Raw genomic sequence first — 21,775 nt, forward strand, 5'->3', positions numbered from 1 at the left:
GTTTTGTGTCCCAGTGGTAGGTACAGTGTGAGGAAAAAACTAATGGGAGTTAAGGGCTCTGTAATCAGTGTGCTTGTGCCTCTCCTGCAGTTGACACAGGTTGAAGTTCCAGGCTTTGGGAAGACACTTCTGAGCAGCTAGTCTTCAGGCTTCCTACCTTCAGGAACTGCCACAGCATCTTCTCACTTTGCAGTAAAGCTTGCTGGCTCTTGTTCTGACAGTAATTCAGTAGATTTCCTGATTCCAGGGCCTCCTGCAGCTCCGTTGATCGCATCAGGAATTCAGATTCTGTGGTGACTTGACTGATGAAGACTAGGCGGGGGCAAGGCTGTGGCACCAGCCTTGTGCTGGGGAGGCCAAAAGTAACCAGCTTCCCTCCAAACTGGTGAGGAAAAGCAAGAAGGGTAAAGGTTATACCTTCAAGCCAAAAAGTAACACTAAGTCAGGTTCACAGAGAAGGCTATCTAATAGCTGACCCTAGGCTAGGAAATCAATAAAATAAGAGAGTTCCTGGTGGGGGTTGAATAGGATCAGTAATTTAGTATTGAATGCGTCTCCCTACCAAAACCACTTCTGTACTCTTAGGACCACCCGCTTCAAACTTAACCACACAGTACTCACCTTCTGCTAACCTGTCCTGGTACCACCATTCTCCCAGTCACCTGGGCTAAATACCTCAGCATTAGCAAAATCTTCCTACCCCTTATACTCAAGCAACGACAAGGTCCTACCTCTTCTTGTTCACTGTCTTTCATGCAGGTGCCCTCCATCCCATTCCCAGTGCTAGTACACCCAGATTACTAAAAGCCTTCTGTTCTTTTCCCTCCTCTAATTAAGCCTTAGACTATCCCCCTATTGCTTGTACCACCCTGCTGCTATTCAGGAGCTTGTGTGGTTACACAAGGCCACAGAAAAGAGCTTAAGCTCCCTTGCCTGCAGTGCCCAAACTTCTGCAAAATCAGGGCCAAACCTATCTTTCCTAGCATCTCTCTCCCTGCTTGTTTATTACATTGCTCCACATACCTAAAATGCCTGATGTGTTCCTGCTTCTGTGCCTTTACCCACAACATCCCCACCTAGAGTATCCTTCTCACCAAATTAGATGCCTTATATAAAGCATCTGGCACAAACAGGACCTTAGAAAAACCCTTTTTACTCTAGCAGTTCTCAACATTGGCTGCATATTAAAACCACGTGGAGAACAATCCAGACTTGCCAGGCCATACCCCAGACAATACAATCAGAAACTCTGGGGGTGGGACTAGGCATCAGTATTTTTTGAATTATTCAGGTTATTCCAATGTGTATCCAAGGTTGACAACTTTTTTTTTTTTTTTGAGACGGAGTTTCGCTCTTGATGCCTAGGCTGGAGTGCAATGGCGCAATCTCAGCTCACCACAACCTCTGCCTCCAGGATTCACTCGATTCTCCTGCCTCAGCCTCCCAAACAGCTGGGTTTATAGGCATGTGCCACCACGTCCAGCTACTTTTGTATTTTTAGTAGAGACAGGGTTTCTCCATGTTGGTCAGGCTGGTCTCAAACTCCCGACCTCAGGTGATCCACCCGCCTCAGCCTCCTAAAGTGCTGGGGTTACAAGAGTAAGCCACGGCGCCTAGTCGATAACTTTTTTTTTTTAAACTTTTACTTTGGGTTAAAAAAAAATTTCAATCCAATGCAGTAAATGTGCATGTTTCTTACATGGTAAACTTGTGTCATGGGGGTTTGTTGTACAGATTATTTGGGGTTGTTAACTATTGCTTTACTCCCTAACTATTCACCATTTCTTTGCCCAATATCCACCTCCTAATGAACTTGCCCAGTCAGAATTCTTATTTACCTTGACTTCTGCAGCACAAAATCTACGCCACAGATTAGTGCTAAGCAAAACCATTTTAACTTTTGATTTGTATAGTACTTGCTCGTTTTACAAAGTGTGTACATATATTCTTATTTGTGGTTCATGTTAATTTTCTGGGCAGGCATCACTATCCCTGTTTTACCGATAAGAACAGTTAAGTCCTGAGAGGTTAAATGAATTGTTCAAGGTTACCTAGCTAATAAATGACAGAGCTACGATAAGAATTCAGGCCTCTTGACCTCAGAATTCTTTACCTCCCCACTTCTTTTTCTTTTTAAGCTCACAGCCTATTGAATGTGTTAGTCTTGCCTCCCCAATAAAACTGTTGGCTTTGAAAACAAGAACTTCTACTTTTATACATCTGTTTTCAATTCAAACCTAATATTTAAACACTGTCCCAAGTGCTTCAGGGCCTTGCCATTCAAAGTGCTAGTCCTCAGACCAGCTGCAAGGGCATCAACTGGGAGCTTGCTGAAAAATCACAATCTTGGGCCTTACTCCCGACTCAATGAACCAGTTTCTGAATTTTAATAAGATCCCCAAGTGATGTGGATGCACATTAAGAGTTTGTGAAGCACTGCTTTGGGGATATAAAAATCAGCAAGACATAGTCCCTACCCTTAAGGAGTCTATTACTTAGTAGGGTAATATGCATATATGTATATAAATAACTTTAGTATAGTTAGAACGTATCATTACCAAAGTGTAAGTCTGTGAGATTATAGAGAGAGGTTAATTTTGACTTGGTTTACAGACATGCATCAAGGAGGAGACAGTATTTAAGAGAGGGGCCTTGAAAGGCTGTGGTAGCATTTAGTGGGCCCAGGAGAGAAGCTGAAGGTTAGGATACAAGCAGAGGCAGGAAGAGTTGAGGAGTTATTTACAAAACAGAAAGGAGTCATATGTAACTGGAGCATAGAGAACAAACGAGAATGAGATGGAAATGGAAAGGTAAGTGGAGCCCTGTGCACATTTAGCCTTGTCTATAAAGCAATGGGAGGCTCAAAGGTTTTGAACAGATAAATGACAGAATAAAATCTGTTTTTTTTTCCTTCTTTGTAGTTCCTTACTACCAGTTCAGATATGTAAGGGTTAGAGAAAACTGAGATGGAATCTCAGGCTATTTCTCCACAGCCGAGAGTTCTAAGGCAGTCAACTCCTTTTAGACAGGACTGGCAGAAAATACAGAATGGGTGAAGTGAAGAGAGGGAAACTATAGTAACTTTCTCCTTGAGAGATAAAGTGGGATCCATTCTGAGACAGAGGGAGTGGGAATACGTCTCCTACAAAACTTAGCTCCATGCTGGGCACATGGTAGGCCACACACACACACACACACACACACACACACACACACCCCTATACATCCATTACACTTACAGCAAATGAAACACCTGTTGGTCTTCTAATCCATTTGGGGGGTTTTTTCAGGGGAGGTATCAGTGATGCTTGTGCCACTTGCTCTGGCACCTGCAGTGGTGGGAGAGGCTGGCCTTTGCTGAAGGAAGACGAGATCTGGGGGGAAAAGACACCTGCATCACCATCCTAAAGTGGCAGTTTAGTCAGGCCCTCCACCTACAAACTCCATTTTGAGAGGAATCCTTGAGACACCCAATTTGACCTAGAAAGGTCAGACTCCCATATTCCAGAGGATGGGGAAGTAAGTGGTAGTGAGGGTGGGACTCCCATGCAAGTAGGCTCTTGGAAAGACTACTACATTCAAAGTCTACAATGGAGTGTGGCACAAAATGGATCTATAGGAGAAAGATAAGAGTCATACTCTTGAAATAACTGTCCCAGCAAAGGGGTCCCACTGTCCCTGAAATATTACAGGGCCCATCCAATAACAAGAGTCAGGGTGAAGGCCTTCTTCACATTGTGGCAGAAACTGACATCCTTTCAGGAAGATGGGCACCAGAGCAAAGGTGCAGTCCTCCCAAACCCTGGGCCCTGTTCTCCCAATCTCCAATAGTCCCTGCTTCTCAGGCCATATGTCTCTCTCCCACAAATAGAGACAGCCCCTTCCCTCCAGCATTCTCTCCCAAGCCCTTCAAACCTTGTCAGCCAGTCTCATGTGCTGGACTTCCCAGCTCCTACCCATCACAGAGTACAAACTGATCCAGCCATCAAAGGAGGCAGCAGAGAACACTGAAGGGTCCCGAGGGCACCACTGCACTTCAAAGCACCAGCTGCTCTGTGTTGGTAGCTTATATACCACCTAATATTAGGGAACACACACCATTAGGGACAGTCCATGACACCCAAAACACATGGCTGCAGCTGAGATTCTTCTACCCTCTCTCTCCCATCCCAGCATGCCCACAGAAGGGCCAGCCTACCTCACTGCTCTCCAGGTTCGAGCACAAGATCTGGCTGTCCTTAGCACTAGTGAGCAGCAGTTCAGCATCAGCCTGGCTCCATGATACTGACAAGATCCCCCTAAAAGGTAGGGAAAGAGGAACTAGCATTTGTTGAATGCCTACTATGAGTAGGCTGCCTTATATGTCTTTGATACATTTTATAGGGCATATCAGACCATCCATGCCCTATAACATGCATGGTCTGATATTATCTTACAAATTAAGAAAATGAGGTTTTGAAAAATTAAGTAACTTTCCAACAGTTACAGAGTCAGAACCCAAATCAAACCTCAGAGCCTGTGCACTATGCACTGCACCACTCTGCCTCTCTTAGATCACTGCAGGATGGCCTGCTTCTTTTCACTAATTAGAGAGTAGAGATTATGAACCACTATGAATCACACAAACACTCATCCCTATGAGTGTTTTCAGCCCAGGAGGTAGTAAAGACCTAACCATCAAAAGTCCCCAAGGAGGCCAGGCACAGTGGCTCATGCCTGTAATCCCAACACTTTGGGAGGCTGAGGGGGGAGGATCACTTGAGCCCAGGAAATTGGGGTCACAGCAAGCCTTGATCACGCCACTGCACACCAGCCTGGGTGATAGAGCAAGAACTGGTCTAAAAACATAGAAGTCCCCAAGGATATATAAAGGCAGCATGGTCCTTTGGTTAGAAAGAACAGATTGTGGGGCTGGGCGCGATGGCTCACGCTTGTAATCCCAGCACTTTGGGAGGCTGAGGCGGCCGGATCACGAGGTCAGGAGTTCGAGACCATCGTGGCTAACACAGTGAAACCCTGTCTCTAATAAAAATACAAAAAAAAATTAGCTGGGTTTAGTGGCGGGCGCCTGTAGTCTCAGCTACTTGGGAGGCTGAGGCAGGAGAAAGGCACGAACCCGTGAGCGGAGGTTGCGGTAAGCTGAGATCACGCCACTGCACTCCAGCCTTGGGGACAGAGCAAGACTCCGTCTCAAAAAAAAAAAAAAGAAAACAAAAGAAAAGAAAGAACAGATTGTGGAGGCCTGTTCACAGGATAGGAGTCAAGTTATTTTTATGAAGAAATCCTGGAGGAGGAAAGCTCATCACCTAAGGAAATGACGTTAGCCTCATACCAGAGCCTGGAGACTAAACACTGGTTCCAGTATTTCTCATGACCCCATTCCCATCTTTGGAATTTAGATGGAATCTCAGCCTCCTCTCTATAACCTCAGGGTCTAAGGGCCTCCTCTTAGTTAGGGCTCTAGTTAGTATTGGGTGACTATACGTTCACCAGAATGGCTTTAAAGCCAGGAAGGATATTTAGTAGCTAAAGTGAGGCATACATTGCCTCCTACCCAGGCCAGTTATGTCCACCATCCCCTCAAGGATATGGATGACGTCTGAGATGCTACCTGCTGTGGCTCTCCAGCACCTTCAGGGGCGAGGAGGCAAAGCGCAAGTCCCACAGCTGAATCACAGGAAGACGATCATCCTCTGAGCACAGCACTAACTGGGTGGCTATGTCAGGATGCCAGGCCAGGCCTGAGCAGTGCATCTGCGAACAAAGCATATCCCAATGGGTGCTGTAACCTGACTCTTTTGCCCAGTTGAAATGGGACCACTCTGAGAGCAAGTTCTGTGTCTCTTCTGTGACTGGGAACACCACAGGCATCAGAGAGTGATGGCCAGGAATAAGTAAGGAACGGTAGAAGCTTCCAGATCAGCTTTGTTTAGCTTCCCTAAGTTTTCACTCTCAATAGGAAATGTGCTAAGTGGCTGACTCCACATGTCCGACAGCTGAAAGCAGGACTCTGGCCTGGGCAGAGCAGCTGTAACTGCTAGGCAGGAGAGAGAAGCCAGAGCCCAAGCCTGTGTTCTGGCCTCCACTACTCACCCTATTGCTGTGATCACTGACTTTGATGATAGGTTCATTCTTCCTGAGATCCCACACAACTGCCTTGCCACTGGGGTGAGCAGAAGACAGAATGTGTTGGGCTTGCCGGTTCCAAGACAGTGCCTTGACATCCTCTGGGGGCTGCTAAGGCAGGATGGGGACAGAAAGATGACAACTTGTCACCCCCTGGACAAAGTGACATCTGCTGTTCCACTGCTCCCAGCCACCCACAGCAAGTCCAAGAATAGACATGGGGCTACCCAAACTAAGACAGTGTTGGGAAGCTGGGAGTTGAATTTTCCAGGGAGGATCCTTTAAGGTATCAGTGTAGAAGCAGAAGGGATGGAAGGCACATCTAAGTTTTACTCCTACCCAAGGTTTTACTAAGAGGATAGAGTCAAGATTTTAAAAAACTGCCCTCTTGTCTAGGACAAAAAGAGAGGGAGAGAAGGAGGAAGATGAGGGAGAGAGGAAAACATAGATATCCAAGACCCCCAGAGAGAGTGAGGCCGAGAGAAAAACCGTAAGATGTTATCAAATTGAAACAACTTACCTCACTATACTGTAAGCACAAGACAGAGAAAAGGCCAGGAAGCAAAAAGATGGGCCCAGTTACAGATTGACAGACAGGCTCTCCAAGACACAAGACCAGACCCCCCAACTGCATGGGAGAGCCACATACAGGGAGAATAAAGCTGACCCTCCCCATAAAAAGGACAATGGTATGTCTGGGGACCTACTCTGCTCTGTCTTTGCTGGGCCCAATGCCCTACCCAACTCTGCGAAAGCTGACAGCACTCCCATCCTTTCTTGTGGTATCTTTTGCTCTCCTCACCTTTCATCTGCCTCCCAGAAACTCCTAGAACAAGTAATGAGCACAAACCAACCACCCCATATACACCGTCCACCCACCGGCCATCCTAGCTCTTATCTGGCTGGTAGCATGTTAGTCTATGGAGCTTTATTGCCCTCCAGTGGTAAAGCTTGAAATCTCGTGCGCTCCAACTGGCTCCAGAACACAAGACTTTACCTAGGAAAATCAGCTGCACACTCTAAGCAGCAGCCAGGGTTGGGTGGTGGGGGCGCTGCTCACCTGTGACTTGGATCCCAGGGTCATTGGCACATTCAAGTTATTCAGATCCCAAATGAAGACTTCAGAATCGCTGGCCCCTGAAGCCAGGAGGTTCCCCTGTATGAATAAAAGGTGTTTGGAGACACACCACCCTAGGAAGAAGTAGAGCAAGAAAGGAGGAAAGAAGCCCAAATTTGGGGCTATCAAAAGCCTCCCCTGAAACAGCCTGGAAAGGGATCAGAGTTACAGACCGGAGGCCACATGTGAATGCTTCCACTCAGATCTGTTGCTCCCCGGCTTGGCCATGTTTGACTAACCGAAATGTAGTACCTGTAGTACCTGGAAAGGATTAAAGTCGAGGGCTCTGACAGCCCCCGTGTGCTTCTGTTTCTGGGCAATCACAGGCTCCTTCCCCGAAGACAGGATGTGGGTCACATTGTATAGAATAAGCATGCCATTGTCCCCGCCGCCTGCAATAACCCCGGAGCTTTCCAGAAGCCCACTGCCAAAGCTCCCCCAGATCAGCTTGTGAAACCTATAAAGAGGAGGAACTGGCATCAGTACAAACTTAGGTTCATGTCAGTAAGCACAGGATGGGCATCTCTGTCAGCTTCTGCCATTATGCAGGCAGCCCCACCCCTAGCTGGAACTTGCCTGTATCCTTCATTTCCCAGACAGAAGGGAGGTATCCTCCACCCAGTCCTGCCCTTTCTCTGAAAAAATGTTTCATTTATGTTACACTAGAAGCCAGGAAGCCACTGCCTCTGGGTTGTGTGGAGGTGTGTGTGTGTGTGTGTGTATATATATATATATACACACACACATACACACACACACACACATATATATATGTACATTTTTAAGTTAACATTGGGGTTATATAGGCCCTGTGATATATACTCCACTGCCTCTGAGTTGTGTGGAGGTGTGTGTGTGTATATATGTGTGTATATATATATATATATATATATATATACACGTACATTTTTAAGTTAACATTGGGGTTATATAGGCCCTGTGATATATACTTCAAATAGATTACTTCACATAATCCTCACAACTCAAATAGTCAGGTAATAATAGCAACCACTTACACTGATTGAATACTTCCTATGTATCAGACACTGTTTTAAGTGCTTTAGATGTATTAGCTGACTGAATATTTAACAACCTCATGAAGCATTACTATTATTTCCATTTTCAATTGAGAAAACTGAAGCACAAAAAAGTTATAAAATTTCTGTACACAGAGCTAGTAATTTTATCTCCATTTTAGGATAAATGCTAGGAAGTAGTAGGGTCAAGGTTCAAAGTTAGGCCCATTTTATTCCAGAGCCTGAGCTCTCAACATCATAAAACACTGTCTCCTATTGAGAGAAAGATCCAAACTCTTCTGTAACTATTAGAAGCAGGCTCCCTAGACCAACAATTCACTCTCAAACTGGAAATGAGAAAAGACCCAACGGCCTCCCCACCCCATGCCTCTCCCATGTGGCTGGCCCACTGGAGTGGCAATGTGGCTGCAAAGGGCCAGCCCTGAAGACAGAGGCATGAAAGGATACGCTCCCATTCAGGAAATACTTTTCTGGCTTTCTGAGGATGCTTCTAACAAAATAATGCCAATGTCTTGCCCCAGAGAAAAAGATCCCTTTGGATCCCTGGACCCCTTCTAGAAAGTTTGGGCCCCCTGCAAAGCCCCTACGGAAGGCATGTGAAATCCCTGAAGCCTCATAGGTGGTCTGTCTCTCACGTCACAGCTGCTAGCCAGGGACATTTCCACAGCCCTTTGGAGAAGCCAGATATCAAGCCAAATGAGGTTACAAGATCTCCAACTGCAAAGAAATATTCCCTAAGAACAGTCAGCAAAGCAACTGAGTGGGTGATAGGCAGGAACTTGTTAGGCCAGTCACTGGAGCAGAGCCAACTGGTCAGAAGCAGAGTGTGGAGCACCAGCTCGGACCAGGTCAGCATCTGAAGTAAAACAGCAGAGCCTACACAATGCTAGCTAAGAGGCTACAGCCAGAAAGGCTGTTTTCTAAGGTTGCAGTGATCTTAATATAGCAGAAGGATGTTTTTCCATATAGGTTCAAGAGACTGCCATGTCACCCAGGGACTGGAGCTCAGCAGGGGTAGAGGGCATGTCAACTGAGTAGCTAGAGAAGCCCACAGTAGGTCACACAGGAACCAGCAGAGGGTATGTCCAGTGAAAGACCCACATGGAGATGCAGAGGGTGCAGCGACCTCAGCACGGTCAGAACACATGACACACAGAGCAGAGTAAAAGGCACCTGAGACCTCAAGGGGGAGTCACCAAAGGGTTGGAGAAGAGGGCAGTTACTTCAGAGTGGCAGTTACTTCAGTTTGTCACACACAGGGTGTGACAAAATGATTTTCTGTATGCATGTGGAAAGCATATTTCTGTGGTTAACCACCTCACTAGTGAGGGTAAAGCTGGCGCCTGAATAGGGTGTGATACAGAGCAACCTGGGCGAATGGGCTGAACACCTAGGTGAAGTTACGCGAGGAAGGCGACTTGATGGTTCAGGGTGCTCAGGGAGTGTCCATCATCTCTACTCTGCAAATGAAAACGGAACAAGAGATGGGTGGGTGTGTACTATTCCGCAACTTTCTGGTAAGTTTGGATTTTTTAAAAACAAAAAGTTAAAAAACAAAAAGGTGGTCTAGCTGGGCACAGTGGCTCACATCTATAATCCCAGCTACTCAGGAGGCTGGGGCAGGAGGATCACTTGTGCCCAGGAGATGGAAGCCAGCCTGGTCAATATAGCAAGACCCTAGTCTATTTTTTTAAAAAAAAGAAAGAAATATCTGCTGTATAAATTGTTTCCATGATTTATTCATTCCTTTGGCTTTGATTCTTTCATTTTCTTATTAAGTTTCTTTAAAATAAAAAATCCCAGCTTCATGTTAGTGAACTAAAGTGAAAAGAGTTTGTCCACATTCAAGCCAAAATAACGTGGGAAACTCAAGCCTCCCTAGAAGTCAAACAGAGTGGTTAAGGCAGTACTCCAAGCTGGAGAATGAATGGAGCATTGGCTGTTTGAGAGGCAAGCTACTTCTCTGAATGCCTATTATACAACAAACTACTACACATCTACTATGAATTCTCAGTTTACAGTAGAAAAAAAAAGTTTAGAGAAGTTAGATAAAGTGTCCAAGAGGACAGCAAGTAGCAGAGCTGGGATAGAAACTCAGGTCTCTCCAACAACTAACCCATGCTCTACTATCTTAATGCCTCTAGAAAGAAAGCAAGTCTCGAGAAAAGGAAAACTGAGAGAAGTACACAAATGATTTTTTTTTTTCTGCTTGACATTGTCCCTTACAGAAGGCCCTCAAAGAGAGGACACAGTGCTCCCCAAGTAGCTAGAATTGAGATAAAGGTAGAATGACAGAAAATAGATCCTCTACTTTCTCCATGTTACTTGACAATGGTTCTTCCAGAGGTTATGGGGGCCACTCCAGAGAGCTAGAAACTCAGTGTATAGAGAGGTAAGGTACAGCAGACCACACGCTGGCCTCTGACCTCATTTACCCACAGCAGCTATGTCCTCAGTCAATGATATAAAACAGTGTGATATTCTCCCAGAAAACTTTCTTTTTGAGTGAAATTCATCTAACAAACCAAACACTGTTTGCTTCACTGCACATGCTAATCCATATTGATTCTGACTGCATCCAGAGGCATTTATCCATGCACTCTCTTCAGCCTATTTATAGCTGATGCTGTCCCTTATCTCCCATACCAGTGTTTCAGAACATTTTTCTTTCAGTCAAATATTTCTAGGTAGATAATATTTCTCTGATGCATCATAGATTGAGGATAGGGGGATCTTCAGGATCCAAATTTGGTTGAGGCATGGGTTTGGAGAAAAGGGCAGGCAGAGAATGAGGAAGATTTTGAAAGGTATATGTTTAGTTGATAACAAAGAGATACAGGAAGAGGTTTAAAAATGGAAAAAGGAGGAAGACTACTAGAAAATAAAAGGGAATAAGAGACTGAACATGAAACCTGAATTCAGATCTCAGCTAGTTTCTTAGAAGTCATCTTGTACAATCTCTTCTTTATACATAAGTGAAGGAACCTGAGATAACTGACTTGATTTGCCCAAGTCACACAGCTCTATTAGTATTATGGCCAATGCTACAGCCCCACACAACTGTGCCTTATGCCACACTATGTAGAAGAAGACACAGAAAAAAAGAGAGAGGAAGACAGAAAGCAAAGGATGAGCGGCCCTCTATCTTTCCTGATCATCCTGGTCAACAGTTTATGATACTGACTGTTGAGCATGTGACCTAACCTAGACTGGAACAGAATGAAGTGGGTGTCTTAGACCCTGGGGTGTCTAAGATGATTGCTTCAGAAAGGCCCCAACAGGGCTGTGTCAAAGGTAATCCCTTTGGGATTTAGGTCTTTGGGAATGTGATTCAATCTTCCAACACAGTTATAGAGGTGGTAAAAGAAAGCAGAGATAAAATATTATCAATAGGGTTAACTGTACTATTTATTCTGGTTACTGGCCCCAAATTCCTACAGAGTGGAGTAGGAGTATGAGGTAAAGTTCATGACTCCCAAATTCAAACTAACAGCTTGAAAAACTCTTAAGACACTAAGACTAACTGAAGACTAACTGTAACTGAAGTGCTGGATTTGAATGCTGTCTGGTAACCCAGAAGTTTCTTCTTCTTCTATTTTTTTGAGGCAGGGTCTTGCTCTGTCGCCCAGGCTGGAGTGCAGTGGTATTCAGCTCATTGTAACCTCTGCCTCCCACGTGCAAGCGATGCTGGTGCCTCAGACTCCAGAATAGCTGGGATTACAGGTGTGCGCCACCACGCCCAGCTGATTTTTGTATTTTTAGTACAGAGGGGGTTTCACCATGTTGGCCAGGCTGGTCTTGAACTCCTGGCCTCAAGCGATCCGCCCATCTCAGCCTCCCAAAGTGCTAGGATTACAGGCGTGAGCCACCGCACCTGGCTGGTAACCCAAAAGTTTATAATATCACTCATTCATATAACAAATATTTATTAAATACAAATATTTATTAAATATAATGCCAGGCACTACTCTAAGTGCTGGAGATAGAGCAACGAGTAAAACATTAAAATCTCGGCCAGGCATGCTGGTTCACGCCTGTAATCCCAGCACTTTGGGAGGCTGAGGTGGTTAGATCACCTGAGGTCAGGAGTTCAAGACCAGCCTGGCTAACATGGTGAAACCCCATCTCTACTAATAATACAAAAATTAGCTGGGCATGGTGGCGCGCACCTGTAATCCCAGGTACTCGGGAGGCTGAGGCAGGAGAATTGCTTGAACGCAGGAGGTGGAGGTTGCAATGAGCCAAGATTGAGCCACTGCACTCCAGCCTGGGTGACAGAGTGAAACTCTATCTCCAGAAAACAAAACAAAACAAAACAAAAAACCATTAAAATCTCTACCCACATAGATCTCAAAATTCAGTTCCTAAGATTATACTGCCTCTTTCTTAAGGACCCTTGACCCTAAGGAGCTACTACTATGCTGAAGCTGTTGCTTTGCTTGTTGAGGATTAGGACCCTTGCCTAGTGCCCCCTCACCCTTTTTCCTTTTCCTATTAGCTTTCTCAGGTTGAACCCCTTTTTTAAGCTCCAGCATATAAACATCTTGAATTAGCTCACCCCTTTGAGGGGCCGCTTCTGAAATGCTTGGTTAGGGGCTAAGAGTATCTAATCATCATCAGTAAATCCTCAAGTGCCTGCTCTTCAAAGGATACAGGTACTGGAAATACAAAGAGATGTTTAAAAAAAAAAAAAAAAAACTGCAAAATAAGAGATGCTGTCATAAAGTGATGCAGGAGCTCAAGAAAGGGCAAACAACAACTAACTTTTCCTTATGAGGTTTTAACTATGAAAAGAAAGAGGGTACTTCCGCCTAAATATTTTAACTCTCTTAGCGGGACCAAGAAACGCACAAGGAGTTCGTCAATCATCAGATGGAATGTTGCCTTCTAGACCAGTAACCTCAAATATAAAAAAAATTAATAGAAATTACACGTTATTGATAGTATAAAAAAAAATTAGCCAGGTGTGGTGGCGCGCACCTGCAGTCCCAGCTACTCAGGAGGCTGAGGTGGGAGAATCACTTGAACCTGGGAGACGGAGGTTGCAGTGATCTGAGATTGCACCACTGCACTCCAGACTGGGCGAGAAAGTGAGACTCCGTCTCAAAAAATAAATAAATAAAAAATAGTAGAGCCAGCTGGCTCAGTGGCTCACACCTGTAGTCCCAGCACTTTGGGAGGCCGAGCCAGCTGATCGCTTGGGCTCAGGAGTTCAAGACCAGCCTGGGCAACATGGCAAAACCCCATCTCTTCTAAAAATATAAAAAATTAGCTGGGTGTGGTGGCATGTGCCTGCAGTCCTAGCTACTCAGGGGACTGAGGTGGGAGGATTGCTTGAGCCCAGGAGGTGGTTGCAGTGAGCCCTGATTGTGCCACTGCAATCCAGCCTAGGTGACAGAGTGAGATCCTGTTCCAAACAAAAACAAAAACAAAAACAGTATAGTAATGCATGTATACATTTATATTGAATATATACCTTGAGTATAATGAATATTCACATTTTTTCTGATGATATAAAAATTTGGAGACCATCGCTTCAGACTGTAAGCCCCACCTTTATAAGATCTTTAGAAGAAGGGCAGAATAATGGAAAGAAGGTAGGCTTTGGACTCAAATAGGCCCTGACTTAAATCCTAGCTTCTCAGAGTTTCAGTTCCCTTCTATGTAAAATGGAAATATGGTACTTATCACTTATTATGAGGAATAAATAAAATGTACACAGCCCCTAGCATAGGGTCTGGCATGTATACATGTGCTCAATGAATGATAGTACCTAGCGCTGGAAGCCTGCAAGAGCCATGAAATCCATGAGAACCAATCAGTGTCTAAAAGCAATGAGGAGAGGATCATTCGTTCTCTTCCTTGTTGGCAGAGAGGGTGATATTGTGTAAGGTTGTTCTCTTCACAAGAGCCAAGGGAGGAAGGACCCAATATCTCTGGGTTCAAAGATAGGCCAGGTACACGTGGGTCCAGGCTTGTCTGAGGCATCTCTATCACATGCATTCAGCCTGACACTGCTATTGCTGCTGACCAGAAAGGTGGGGGTGGTTGTTTTTTAAATCCTTTTGCAAAATAAGCCCAGAGTTAACTTCTCTCCAACTTGGCAAAGCTCGTTCTTCCCTCACTTGGCTCCTCAGGAACCCTGAGAAACACACACTGCTCCCAGGATTCCTCATCAGTATCTTCGTCAGGATCTACCCTGTATAGGTCAGACAATACCTGCTCGAGGCAGAAAGGACTCCTTTGTGTTTCAAGTCCAGAGAAGGGTCCCTGAAATCAACCTCAAATATTTCCAATGTGCCATTTGTGCTGAAGGAGGAATCTAGCTGTTGGGCAGATGTTCCTAGGCACAAGAAAAGGCAGCGCATAAGCAACAATATATGCATGGATTTCAGGTATAAGAGGGTTAAGGAGTGAAGAGGAGAAGGAACAGAAGAGGGCTGGGTATACCCTTTCTCAAAGGTAACTCCACAAAAGCAAGAAAACATTGGCCAGGCACGGTGGCTCACACCTGTAATCCCAGCAGTTTGGGACGCCGAGGTGAGCAGATCACAAGGTCAGGAGACTGAGACCATCCTGGCTAACACGGTGAAACTCTGTTTCTACTAAAAATACAAAAAAAATTAGCCAGGCGTGGTGGTGGGCACCTGTAGTCCCAGCTACTTGAGAGGCTGAGGCAGGAGAATGGCGTGAACCCGGGAGGTGGAGCTTGCAGTGAGCCAAGATCGCACCACTGCACTCCAGCCTGGGTGACGGAGTGAGACTCTGCTTCAAAAAAAAAAAAAAAAAAAGAAAGAAAACATGATGTACCTAACCTTGAGCCATAGTCCTAGGCAGCCCTCAGGTACCCAAAACACCTAATATCCCCTTGCTTATGCTGTGAGTCACCCTATCTTTCTATGATCCGAGAGCTTTCTCTGATGCAAAATAAATAATTCTAGATACTAAGTTTCCCCTCAACCTATGTACTCCCAGTGGATCCTAATCCACAGTGTCACCATACCTGTGGCCAGATACAAAGGGTATTGGCTGGCTGGGCTCCATGCCTGGACAGCTGGCCGCTCAAGTTCCTTCAGCTTCATGGTCTATCCTGTAGGTGGCAGAAAACTGACATGGCCCTCAGCCCACTGAAAATAGAAACCAGCAAACTTAACAGCCAGATCCAGGGAGCATCTGTGGACAAGAGTTCTTGTTTGTCTTTCTACACCACAGGACAGGGCATTTCAGGGCAACACAGAGTGACAAATACATGACCATCTGCAGATCTAAAGATAGTTCATTCACCCAATTACTGAAATGTAATACTTTAAACCTCAAAAGATACTCAACCACAATGGCTACCACAGGTGATAACCACCAAACCGGACAATCTCTCAGTGATTTTTGTCCATTTCCTTGGCTTTAAATAGCATCCATATGCTGATGATCCCCAAATTTATATCACTATCACAAATCTCTCCTCCAAGCTCCAAGTTCTTTTTTTTTTTTTTTTTTTTTTGAGACGGAGTCTCACTGTGTCGCCCAGGTTGGAGTGCAGTGGCCGGATCTCAGCTCACTGCAAGCTCCGCCTCCCGGGTTCACGCCATTCTCCTGCCTCAGCCTCCCGAGTAGCTGGGACTACAGGCGCCCGCCGCCTCGCCCGGCTAGTTTTTTGTATTTTTTAGTAGAGACGGGGTTTCACCGTGTTAGCCAGGATGGTCTCGATCTCCTGACCTCGTGATCCGCCCGTCTCGGCCTCCCAAAGTGCTGGGATTACAGGCTTGAGCCACCGCGCCCGGCCTCCAAGTTCTTATATGCAATTTCTTCTTCTTTTTTTTTTTTTTTTTTAAGACAGAGTCTTGCTCTGTCGCCCAGGCTGGAGTGCAGTGCCACAATCTCAGGTCACTGCAACCTCTGCCTCCCGGGTTCAAGTGATTCTCCTGCCTCAGCCTCCCGAGTGGCTGGGATTACAGGCATGTGCCATTATGCCTGGATAATTTTTGTATTTTTAGTAGAGACGTGGTTTTATCATGGTAGCCAGGCTGGTCTCAAACTTCTGACCTCAAGTGATCAGCTGCTTATATGCAATTTCTAATCAAATATTTCACTTGGATATAGTAGATACCTAATGGGGGCGGGGAACTCCCATTTTAGTCTACCTAAAATGGAATTCTCTATTCTACCATCTCTTCTGGGTTTTTTGTTTTTTTCAGAAAGGAGCAAAGTCACACTCTCTTCTGTTCTTCCCCCAGTTTTCTTCATTTTGGTAAATGGTTCCACTATCTACCCAATTGCTCAACCCAGAAGCCTGAAAATCCCTCTTGATCCCTCCTTCTCCCTCATTCTCCTCTAATCCATCATTTAGTCTCCCTGATTTTACCTCCAAAATATATCTTAATCTGTCTACTTTTCTCTAATTTTTCACTGCCAACAGCCTTTTGATGATATCATCTCTCACCTGGAGTACTGCAACAGTCTCCCAACTAGCTATCCCCCTTTTTACTTAAGCCATTACCCAATTTGTTCTTTACACAGCGGCAGGAGTGAACCTCTAAAATAAAACGTAGGATTTTGGCATTCCATGCTTAAGATCTTTCAACGATTTCTATCACACACAGAATAAAATTCAAATTTCTTTGAGCCCTGCCCAAAGGCTCCAGCCTACCACTTCAACTTCATCTTTTGATAATTTTCTCCTTATTAATTGTGCTTGAGCCACACTAGCCTTTAATTTCCTGACATTTTCCTTCCTTAGAGCCTTTGCAAATGCTGTTCCCTATACTCTGAATGCTCTTCCCTTCACTTTCTACATGGCTGGCTCCTTATCATATTTTTCTGGGCTCAGCTTCTCACTTCCCCAAATAAGTGAACTATACAATCACAAAAAGTCTCAATTTTTTTCTTCCGAGCAATTTATAATGACATATTTTATTTACATTGACATTGTCGGTCTCTTCCACTAATACGCAAGCTCCACGAGAGCTGGCACTGTGTCTGCTTTTGTTCACCATGTTGTAACTAGTTTCCAAACGAACGTCTGGCACATGGTAAAAGCTCGAATCTGGACATCCATTTTAACTCTGTGATTTCTGATCTAATTCCAATGTATATTCAAGGTCCTATCCCAACAGGCTAGCAAAGAGGTAGAAAGGATTTTTTAAAATTACACTGAACTTAGGGAGAAAGCTTGGGACCTACTGTGACCTGCTTGAGTAAGCTACAGTCAGATCAGTCTCACCTACAAAAACAGGAGATAGTATTACTAAATCTCTAACGTACTTTCCAGCGTGAAGAAAGTGTAAGCCTGCCCATTACGCCAAGATTTCCAAGGGACTTTTAAACACTTGTGGCTACTATCAGGTATCCTGTTACCAGCTCAACACTCCAAGTCACCAGTGCCACCTGCTGGTCACAGCCATCTTAATGTTTCTGAGAAAAGATCCCCTAATAACAAAAATAGGAGCTGCGATAAGCAGCTGTGCATATCTCATTTAATTCTCTCAGTGGTCCTATTAGGTAAGTACTACGATTACCCTATTTTCCAGAGACGACAACTGGCTAGGCTGGGATGTGAACCCCCATCAGCATCAAGAGCCCGTATTTCTAACCATCCCGTATTTCTAACCATTGTGCTAGTCGCAGCTAAACTCTAGAAAGTGTTTTAATCGCGGACAGTCTAGGAACTGGGAAAAATGGGCTCTTAATTCATATTGTTCAGAGGCATCTATTCACAAAAAAGGGCCCCTCCTGGGGTCAGATTGGCCATGGGGGCGTGAGGCGGAGATGACCAATGAAATGCTGGACAGACCTGCCGTGCAGGAGGGCACCAGCTACCCTTGGCAGCCCAGTCCTTAGGGAGGACGATCAGCACAGCTTCTTTCCCGCTGTTACCGAAGAGAGGCGCGCCAGGGTCAGCAATGACAGGCCTTCCCGCCTAGCCCAAACGCAGCGACACCGGGCGGGCTTGGCCGGGCCAGGTCAGGACCAAGGCGGATGGGAAGGCGCGAGGCAGCGCTGAACAGGGAGACCCTCGTCAGGCTGGGGGCTCCCGTGCGGCAAGGGCAGTAGAGCCGGATCCAATTCAAGGGTAGGCGTAGTGGAGGCCCCCGGCGCACGGACCCGCGGGCAGGGCTGGCGCGGGCCGGGGGTCTCCGCAGCAAGGGGGCTCCTCTCGGCCCTCTGCCGAGAAAGGAGCAGTGTTCCGGGTCCCCAGCGCAATCTCTGCTCCCAGGGACCCCAGACCAGCAGGGCAAACCAACCTGTGCGTGGGACCCCGGGCAAGGGTCAAGCGCAGCAGCCGGAGCCGGTCCTCTGGCAGCGCTCTCGCGCGCAGCCGGGCGCTGTGGACGGCGGCTGCGGAGGGCCAAAAGCGGAGCGGACCTGGCAGGGCACCGCCGAAAACACGCTCCGGGGGCGCCGAGCCCGAGACCCAGACAGACCCACGGAGAACGTTTACAAACAGGATTATAGGTTTTAACCGGACCTCCCTCTCCTACCCTGTGATTGCGCAGTGGGTCAGATCTGGACCAGTAAGTTCTGGTCTATGCAGTTTGAGCCAGGCTCTAGGGCCAGTCTCGGAAAACGGAAAATACTAACTCATTATCTATGTATTGAAGGGGGACAAGACCCGACCCTAGCCCCAGGAGCCCTCAGTGGAATCCATTTAGTTGAAAACGTAAAAAGCAATCGAGGCTGTAAATGGCAGTGAGTGTTGCACTGCAACCCAGCAGAAACTGGCCCAAAAATTTGGTTGAATTAAGGGCTGTTAAGTGTGTGGAGGGTGAGACTACAGGGCCAGGGGCTTCCTGAAATATTTCAGGAACATAGGAGGGGTGTTATCCTCTGGAGCTGCAAGAACACAGGTGATACTCCAGCAAGGAGGAAGCAGCCAAACCGGCTAATAGGCACCCTGGAATTTTCCATACCGTGAATGCAGGCGGGGATTGGATGCGGATTGTGGTGTTCCAATTCAATTCTGCAGATCAGAGTTACTGAAAATTACAGGGAGGGATGCAATAACATAAAGATTATGTTTTGAGGCTAGCAATATGGAACCCCTTAGAGACAGCAGAGCTGGAGGCAGGGACTCAAATTAGGAGACGAATAGAACAATCCACGTACTAGGTGATGAAAGCCTGGATTAACATAGTAGTGATGATTGTAAAGGACAGCTGGACAGGCTCTCCTGACTGATAAAGTCTTTAGAGCCTGGGAGACTACAAAAACTATGGTGGTCTTTTAATAGAGCCAGAGAACTTCAGGTGAGGAGGGGGCCTGAAAAGATCTTTTTAAATTTTTTAAAAAATTTTATTTATTTATTTGAGACAGATTATCACTCTATCGCCCTGGCTGGTGTGCAGTGGCGCGATCGCGGCTCACGCCAACCTCCGCCTCCCAGGTTCAAGTGATTCTCCTACCTCAGACTCCCGAGTAGCTGGGACTACAGGCGCACACCACAACGCCCAGCTAATTTTTTGTATTTTTACTAGAGACGGGGTTTCACCGTGTTAGCCAGGATGGTCTCCATCTCCTGACCTTGCAATCCACCCACCTCGGCCTCCCAAAGTGCTGGGATTACAGGCATGAACCACCACACCCAGCCAATCATGTATTTTTTATGTTGAAGAAACTGTGCCACTTCCAAATAAAAATGTTCTGTGGATCACACCTGTAATCCCAGCACTTTGGGAGGCCAAGGTGGGCATATCACCTAAGGTCAGGAGTTTGAGACCAGTCTGGTCAACATGGTGAAACTCCGTCGCTACCAAAAATATAAAAATTAGCCAGGCATGGTAGTGCTCGCCTGTAGTCCCAGCTACTTGGGAGGCTGAGGCGTGAGAATAGCTTGAATCCTGGAGGCAGAGGTTGCAGTGAGCTGAGATCGTGCCACTGTACCTCAGCCTGGGTGACAGAGACTCCATCTCCAAAAAAAAAGTTCTGTAAGCAGCTTTAGATCTTAGAAACTTCTGCTTAATGCATGAATTCTCTGCATTCCTGCCCGATACACCTCCAAAGATTGGGGCCAGTTATCACGATGGGACCCAACTCGTGACACAACTCCAGTTCCCTTTCATGTGGATTTGGCAATTTTGAAGTCAGACACAAGGTAATTCTGTACATTATCTGTGCCTAGCCCATGCTTCCTACCAAGTACTCAAGTATTTCCTGAACTTCTTAGCTGACACAATAGGGAATGAAGCCCGAAGAAAAGTAAACAGGGTTGAAAACTAAATCTAAGAGGAGGAGGCAGAAGAGTTACTGATGGAATACTCCTAAAGAAATTTGAAACAGAAGCTTAAGGTCAGTTTTGGGTAGGACATGATTAAACAAAATTAAAAGTGCACTTTCTCAGCTCATACCTCTTAAGAATTCTTGCTGGGAGTGGTGGCTCATGCCTGTAATCCTAACACTTTGGGAAGCTGAGGTGGGCAGATCACCTGAGGTCAGGAGTTCAAGACCAGCCTGGCCAATATGGTCAAACTACATCGCTACCAAAAAATACAAAAAAAATTAGCTGGGCATGGTGGTGTGCACCTGTAATCCCAGCTATTTGGGAGGCTGAGGCACGAGAATCACTTGAACCTGGGAGGCAGAGGTTGCAGTGAGCTAAGATCATGCCACTGCACTCCAGCCTGGGTGACAGAGTGAGACCATGTCTCAAAAAAAAAAAAAAAAAAAAGAAAGAAAAAAAAGAAAAAAATTCTTTTTGGCCTGGCATAGTGGTCTACACCCATAATCCCAACACTTTGGGAGGCCAAAGCAGGTGGACTGCTTGAGCCCAAAAGTTTAAGACCAGCCTGGGCAACATGGTGAAACCCTGTCTCTACAAAAAAATACAAAAATTAGCCAGGTGTGGTGGTGCATGCCTGTGGTCCCAGCTGCTTGGGAGGCTACAATGAGAGGACCACTTGGGCCTGGGAGGTAGAGGTGCAGTGAGCTGTGATCACACCACTACACTGCAGCCTGGGCAACAGAGTGAGACCCTGTCTCAATAGTAGTAATGATAAAGAATTATTTTTGCTTTGTATTATAACTGCTGGTCTCCTATGTAATATTTGAAGGCGATTACTTTGTCTTGCTCAGTTTTATATCTCCAGGGCTTATCAGTGTTTGATACATATTAGACACACAGGTGTTTGTTAAGGAAATGATTATCAAATGCTATAGAGAATGGAGACACATAAAAAGCCAGTGGGGACCTTCAAAGAATAGCATTCCACAAGTATCCACTCCCTGACCTCACAAAAGGTCTCTCACTGCCTGCACAACTAGGACTCCACATCTAATTTGAATGAACTTGCTTCTTTTGGTCCCATTAAATGTATGCTTTTTTATGGGACAGGTTTTCTGGCATATACTGTAACTTAAGAAAATGTCCCCAAAGGAATACGGGTTGGTTCACTTAAAAATGGATGCATGAGGGCTGGGTACAGTGGCTCCTGCCTGTATTCCCAGTGCTTTAGGAAGGTGAGGCAGGAGGACTGCTTGAGGCCAGGAGTTTGAGCCAGCCTGGGCA

The 21,775-nt window shown here is 45.8% G+C and overlaps 1 protein-coding gene across 1 annotated transcript in view; it reads right to left on the bottom strand.

Moving 5' to 3' along the window:
* SEC31B (SEC31 homolog B, COPII coat complex component) overlaps nucleotides 1-21,775 on the bottom strand; it is a 45,094-nt gene that overhangs the window by 15,863 nt on the left and 7,456 nt on the right. The window contains exons 5-14 of the mRNA XM_025395482.1: nucleotides 15,284-15,370; nucleotides 14,500-14,623; nucleotides 7,505-7,700; nucleotides 7,187-7,282; nucleotides 6,094-6,237; nucleotides 5,612-5,754; nucleotides 4,199-4,298; nucleotides 3,916-4,077; nucleotides 3,240-3,374; nucleotides 158-382 (exon numbers count right to left, since the gene is read on the bottom strand). Coding sequence (XP_025251267.1) covers nucleotides 158-382; nucleotides 3,240-3,374; nucleotides 3,916-4,077; nucleotides 4,199-4,298; nucleotides 5,612-5,754; nucleotides 6,094-6,237; nucleotides 7,187-7,282; nucleotides 7,505-7,700; nucleotides 14,500-14,623; nucleotides 15,284-15,362 — 1,404 coding nt within the window. The 5' untranslated portion in view covers nucleotides 15,363-15,370. The remainder of the gene's footprint in view (nucleotides 1-157; nucleotides 383-3,239; nucleotides 3,375-3,915; nucleotides 4,078-4,198; nucleotides 4,299-5,611; nucleotides 5,755-6,093; nucleotides 6,238-7,186; nucleotides 7,283-7,504; nucleotides 7,701-14,499; nucleotides 14,624-15,283; nucleotides 15,371-21,775) is intronic.

Source organism: Theropithecus gelada, chromosome 9 (genome assembly GCF_003255815.1).
Source record: "Theropithecus gelada isolate Dixy chromosome 9, Tgel_1.0, whole genome shotgun sequence".
NCBI classification, from domain to species: domain Eukaryota; kingdom Metazoa; phylum Chordata; class Mammalia; order Primates; family Cercopithecidae; genus Theropithecus; species Theropithecus gelada.